This window comes from Mandrillus leucophaeus, unplaced genomic scaffold, assembly GCF_000951045.1.
Source record: "Mandrillus leucophaeus isolate KB7577 unplaced genomic scaffold, Mleu.le_1.0 Scaffold17, whole genome shotgun sequence".
Classification (NCBI taxonomy): Eukaryota; Metazoa; Chordata; class Mammalia; order Primates; family Cercopithecidae; genus Mandrillus; species Mandrillus leucophaeus.
The window spans coordinates 6,567,464-6,573,760 of NW_012101698.1; the positions used below are offsets into that span (position 1 = coordinate 6,567,464).

Sequence of the window (6,297 nt, forward strand, 5' to 3'; positions counted from 1 at the left end):
GCCAGGATGGTCTCGATCTCCTGACCTCGTGATCCGCCCGTCTCGGCCTCCCAAAGTGCTGGGATTACAGGCTTGAGCCACCGTGCCCGGCTAATTGCCAGAGTCTTAAAAATTTTGAGCCAGAAGACGCTACAGAAACTATGTCATTCGATTCCTTCATGATGAAATCAAATTCCTTCATGAGAAAACCAAAGTCCAGTTAAGCCAAACTGAATAAATGTCCAGGGGCTCACAGTTAGTGGCACCGTCAAACTGGAACTCAGAATCCTTCAATCCTAGGAACCACCTGCTTGACCATAATAGATTACATCCTTCAGGTATATAGTAGCAAACACCCTTGAGTCTTGTAGTAAACAGAAAATTGCAATTTCAAGTTCAAGCTACCAGTCACTAAAACTTCAAAGGTGTTTTATTGCTTACCTATTAGGGCAGAGATTAAAATAAACTGCGAATAATCCCTCCAAGTAGCCCTGAGGCAAACAGGACATCAGAACTAAACCCTATGATCATAATCCTAAATAGAAGAATAGCTTCCAAGCTCCCAGAAACTCCCTGATTTGCAATTCGTTTCTAGAAATCATGGCAGACAAACTCAGCAAGCTCACTTACCCAGAAAGCACTGCATGCTGCCCAAGACAGTCCACAGACATCGCAGTTGCCTGAGAGAGAGAACACAGTCAGTGCTGCCAGCAAACCCAGCCAGGGATATAAGGCAGAGGTCTCTGTGGCTCTTCCTATCTCCCAAGAAGTCCCCAGCTCACAAGTATCATTAGTTCTCTACAGTGGATGCTTTTACCCACCTACTTCTAACTCGCAACCAAATTTCACATTCACTTCATTTTTTGTAGAGACAGGGTCCTGCTATGTTGCCCAGGCTGGACTCGAACTCCTGGTCTCAAGTGATCCTCCCATCTCAGCCTCCCAAGTACACATTCATTTTTGACAATAGGGCAGTTGTTATCTGTTACCCCCACATCAAGACTATACGTAACCAAGCTGGTACCTTCTAAATTGAAGAGACAGACTGGGCGGGGTGGCTCACACCTGTAATTCCACCACTTTGGGAGGACAAGGCAGGCAGATCACCTGAGGTCAGGAGTTCAAGACCAGCTTGGCCAACATAGTGAAATCCCGTCTCTACTAAAAATACAAAAATTAGCCAGGTGTTACGGTGGGCACCTGTAATACCAGCTACTTGGGAGGACAAGGCAGGAGCATCGCTTGAACCTGGGAGGTGGAGGATGCAGTGAGTCAAGATCAACCCACTGCACTCTAGCCTGGGTGACAGAGTGAGACTCCGTCTCAAAAAATAAAAATAAATAAATGGAAGAGACAGAAGTCCTGGAGTCCATGGGAAGGCTGATTAGCTCAGAGAAAACAGCAGCTACTATGCACAAAAAGCCTCTTCCAAGTGAAATCTAACCTGGACACCCCCATCCCACACACACCCAAGACATCCATGACTTTCCAAAGGGCATGGACTTCTCCTCAAGCCATACGGCAGCTGGCAATATTCAAACACCATCCCTGCTGAATCCAAGGTAAGATGCTTGATACTGACATGCCCAGGTCACATTCGCTCTGAAATTTCTAGTGCATTTAACTGGTTTCTATTTCCCGGGTCTCCCAATTCCCAGGGAGCACTATCACATAGTTTCAGGATCCAATGTCTAACTCCCAAGAGACTGCAGTGCGTCCAAAGAATGTGCATTCAGGCTGAGCACAAGGCTTATTTTAATCCTAGCAGTTATTGCCCTGAATTTCTTTGGACAAGTTCAAATCCTGCTGCATTCTCATGTCAATATCATGAAACAGTTTGTGCCACTGTTTGGTTATTAAACGCTCTAAGTTCCCTCTGAGAGAATATCAACGAAGAATCCATTTAATACATTCTGCCACAATCACAAATCACAAATGGTAAGCACATTCTTCCCCTCACCCTCGCTATTTAGTGGATTTCTCAAGTCGTTCACCCTCAAGAAACATCACAGGTAATACTGGGGACAAGAAGCCCGAGTACTCTCACCAGACGTTGCAAAGTGATTAATACGCATCCTTCAGTGCACCACAGTCAGAAGCAGAGAGAAGCCCAGAAGGAAAGGCAGGCAGTGAAATGAGATGCCGTTTCCAGGATTCCTCTGTGCAATTTACAGATGGTAAGGAGACGACAAGGAGGAGGGCAAGACGGTTCCTCTAACAAGATCTCAGTAATCTTTCTGGGCAGTCTGTGGTAGGCAGAATCCTAACAGATAGCCCCCAAGATTCCAGGCCCTTGGTAAATACACACCTTTTCCCTGCTATTCAACACTCACTGAACATGAATCTAGCTACTATTGAGAAGGGATTTTAATTTTGCTACTACTGGGAAGGGACTGTCATCCAGGCTGGAGTGCAGTGGCAAGTGCAGTGGCTATAGCGTCTGGGATATCTTAAAACTTCCCTTTCTATCTCCTACCCTCCTTACCCCTAACCTCCCAACCAGTTGACCTTAAGATAGAACTCAGCAGGGCGCGGTGGCTCATGCCTGTAAGCCTGGCACTTTGGGAGGCCAAGGCTGGTGAATCACTTGAGGTCAGGAGTTCGAGACCAGCCTGGCCAACATGGTGAAGTCTCATCTCTACTAAAAAATACAAACATTAGCCGGGCATGGTGGCAGGCGCCTGTAACCCAGCTACTCAGGAGGCTGATGCAGGAGAATCACTTGACCCCGGGAGACGGAGGTTGTAGTGAGCCGAGACATGCCATTGCACTACAGCTTCTGCAATAAAGCAAGGCTCGGTCTCAAAAAAAAAAAAGAAAGAAAAGAAAAACCTCAAATATCCACCAGTGGAGGAACAGATAAACAAAATGTGGTATAGACATATAATGGAATATTATTTAGCCTTAAAAGGGAAGGAAATTCTGATACATGCTATAACATGGATGAAGCTTGGAAACATGCTAAGTGGAGTATTCCAGATGCAAAAGGACAAATATTATATGATTCCACCTAAAGCAGATGAATTCATAGAAACAAAAAGTAGAATGGAGGTTGCCAAGGTCTAGGGGAAGTAGAGAATGGGGAGTTACTGTTTAATGGGTACAGAGCTCCTATTTGGGATGATGAAAAGTTAGAGGACAGGGAGATTAGATTGAGAGACTGAGTCTCATCAGCCCCTTTAAATCTACATCTAGATGTCAGAGACAGGAAGTCAGAGATTAAAAGGGTGAGAGATTCAACATGAAGATTTGCATTGCTGGATGCAAAGACAGAAGGACATGGCAAGGACCTGAGAGGGCATGTAGGAGCTGAGAGTGCCTGGACTTCTGACCTACAGAACTGTGAGCTAATAAATGGACGTTGTTTTAAGATGCTAAATCTGGGCCGGGCGCAGTGGCTCACACCTGTAATCCCAGCACTTTGGGAGGCCGAGGCAGGTGGACCACCTGAAGTCAGGAGTTCGAGACCAGCCTGGCCAACGTGGCGAAAATCCATTTCTACCAAATATACAAAAATTAGCCACGCGTGATGGGGCATGCACCTGTAGTCCCAGCTGCTCGGGAGGCTGAGGTAGGAGGATCGCTTGAACCCAGGAGGTGGAGGCTGCATGCAGTGAGCTGAGATCTTGCCACTGCACTCCAGCCTGGGTGACAGAGCAAGACTCTGTCTCAAAAAAACAAAACAAAACAAAAACGGCAAATAAAGTATCATAACTCATCCATATCAGGGGAAGTTATTTAAAAAAAGAAAAACCACCACCACAACACCACCCACGTGATATTCCCTACCACTACCCTAGAAAAAACAGGTTACCACCATGTTTGCAGAAGCACACTGAGGAAGGTTACACTAAGCTGTCCCAAAGAAGGCATGGAGAAAGGGAACACTGAGATGGGGAAGTGAAAACGACCTCACCAGAGAAAGTTAGTGCTTTGTGGGGGAAAGGAGTCTGCAGTCCAATTCCTCTCCACCCTCAGCACACCAGGTGGGGAATTCTAGACATCGGTCAAGAACCACAGGACTGTGGGATTTTTGTATGATCCACTGCAAGTGAGGAGGGGAAGCCCTGCAACGACGGAGATAGAATTTCCCAGCAGTCTGAAGAAAGGTGCCTGCTGCAGATTAAAGACAGGTTAGAGATGTAAAGTGGCATTTTATATCCTCTTACAGACTAAAATTTAAATTGGCTACTTATAAATATATACATATTTTATATATATATTATATATCTCATATATTACTCTCATATATCTTATATAATATATATATATATTATATATATATATAGTTTGTTTTGTTTTTTGAGATGGAGTCTTGCTCTGTCATCCAGGCTGGAGTGCAGTGGCACGATCTTGGCTCACTGCAACCTCCGCCTCCTGGATTCACACCATTTTCCTGCTTCAGCCTCCCGAGTAGCTGGGACTACATGTGCCCACCACCATGCCTGGCTAATTTTTCGTATTTTTAGTAGAGACGGGGTTTCACCGTATTAGCCAGGATGGTCTCGATCTCCTGATCTCGTGATCCACCCGCCTCAGCCTCCCAAAGTACTGGGATTACAGGCATGAGTCACTGCACCCGGCCTGTTTTTTTGTCTGTCTGTTTTTTGAGATGGAGTTTCGCTCTTGTTGCCCAGGCTGGAGGGCAATGGCGTTATCTCAACTCACTGCAACCTCCACCTCCCAGGTTCAAGAGATTCTCCTGCCTCAGCCTCCCAAGTAGCTGCGATTACAGGCATGTGACACCACACCCGGTTCATTTTGTATTTTTAGTAGAGACAGGGTTTCACCATGTTTCCCAGGCTGGTCTCGAACTCCTGACCTAAGGTGATCCCCGCCTCGGCCTCCCAAAGTGCTGTGACTACAGGCGTGCACCACCACGCCTGGTCCTATACATATATGTTTAAGAAAAACACTGAAGAGGCCAGGCATGGTGGCTCACACCTGTAATCCCAGCACTTTAGGAGGCCGAGGCAGGTGGATCACTTGAGGTCAGTTCAACACCAGCTTGGCCAACATGGTGAAACCCTGTCTCTACTAAAAATACAAAAATTAGCTGGGTGTGGTGACATACCTGTAATCCTACCTACTCGGGAGTCAGAGGCAGAAGAATCCCATGAACGCAGGAGGCAGAGGTTACAGCGAGCTGAATTCATACCACTGCACTCCAGCCTGAGTGACAGAGTGAGAGTTGGTCTCAAAAAAAAAAAAGAAAGAAAAACACTGAAGAAAGCATATCAAAATGTTTAAAAGTAGTTGCTCCTAAATATGTTAATTTGCCTGGTTACCCTAAGTTATATTCATAAATCATAACATAATTTTGTACCAAATAAAGACACACAAATTGTCAATTTGCAATAAACTTTTGTGTGTATACGTGAGACTCTGTCACACAGGCTGGAATACAACGGCATGATCTCAGCTCACTGCAGCCTCAAGCTCCCGGATTCAAATGATACTTCCCGAGTGCACAGCACCATCCCCAACTAATTTTTGTGGGGTTTTGGGGGGTTTGCTTGAGACAGGGTCTCAATTTTTTGCCCAGGCTGGAGTGCAATGGCTCAGTCTCAGCTCACTGCAACCTCCGCCTCCTGGGTTCAAGTGATCCCCTCACCTCAGCCTCCCAAATAGCTGGGACCACCGGTGCATGTCACACCCAGTTAGTTTTTTGTATTTTTGGTAGAGATGGGATTTCACCGTGTTGCCCAGGCTGGTCTAGAACTCCTTTCCCCATTGTTAATTTTTGTCGACTTTGTTAAAGATCAGGTGGTTGTAGGCATGTAGCTTTATTTCTGTGTTCTTTATTCTGTTCCATTGATCTATATGTCTAGTTTTATAGCAGTACCACGCTGTTTGAGTTACCACAGACTTGTAGTATAACTAAAAGGCAGGCAATGTGATACCTACAGATTTGTCATTTCACTTAATTCTATTATCTTCTAAGTCCCAAGATATACCTCCTCTAAGAAGCTCTCCCAGGGACCTCTAAGAAGGTTCCACCTTTTCCAAAAGCACTTTCTCTGCCCCTCTGTCACAGAACTTGCCAAAACTTCTTTGTGTTTAGTTATTGCCATACAAATTTTTCTTCTCCTACTAGCTGATGAGCCCCTGCTGAGCACAGTCTGTTTCATTTCTCCCAGAGCACCCAGCAAGGTGCTTTGTACACAGAGGTGCTCTGTAAAAATCTGTAGTATGAAAGATGGTTGCGAGTGGGCGTTGTGGTACACACCTATAATCCCAGGACTTTGGGAAGCCAAGGCAGGAGGATCGCTTGGAGCCCAGGAGTTCGAGACCAGCCTGGACAACATGGTAAAACCA

General features: G+C 45.7%; 1 protein-coding gene across 1 annotated transcript in view; it reads right to left on the minus strand.

Moving 5' to 3' along the window:
* WDR59 (WD repeat domain 59) overlaps window positions 1-6,297 on the minus strand; it is a 152,038-nt gene that overhangs the window by 123,114 nt on the left and 22,627 nt on the right. The window contains exon 2 of the mRNA XM_011976799.1: window positions 610-659. Within this exon, the coding sequence (XP_011832189.1) occupies window positions 610-659 (50 nt within the window). The remainder of the gene's footprint in view (window positions 1-609; window positions 660-6,297) is intronic.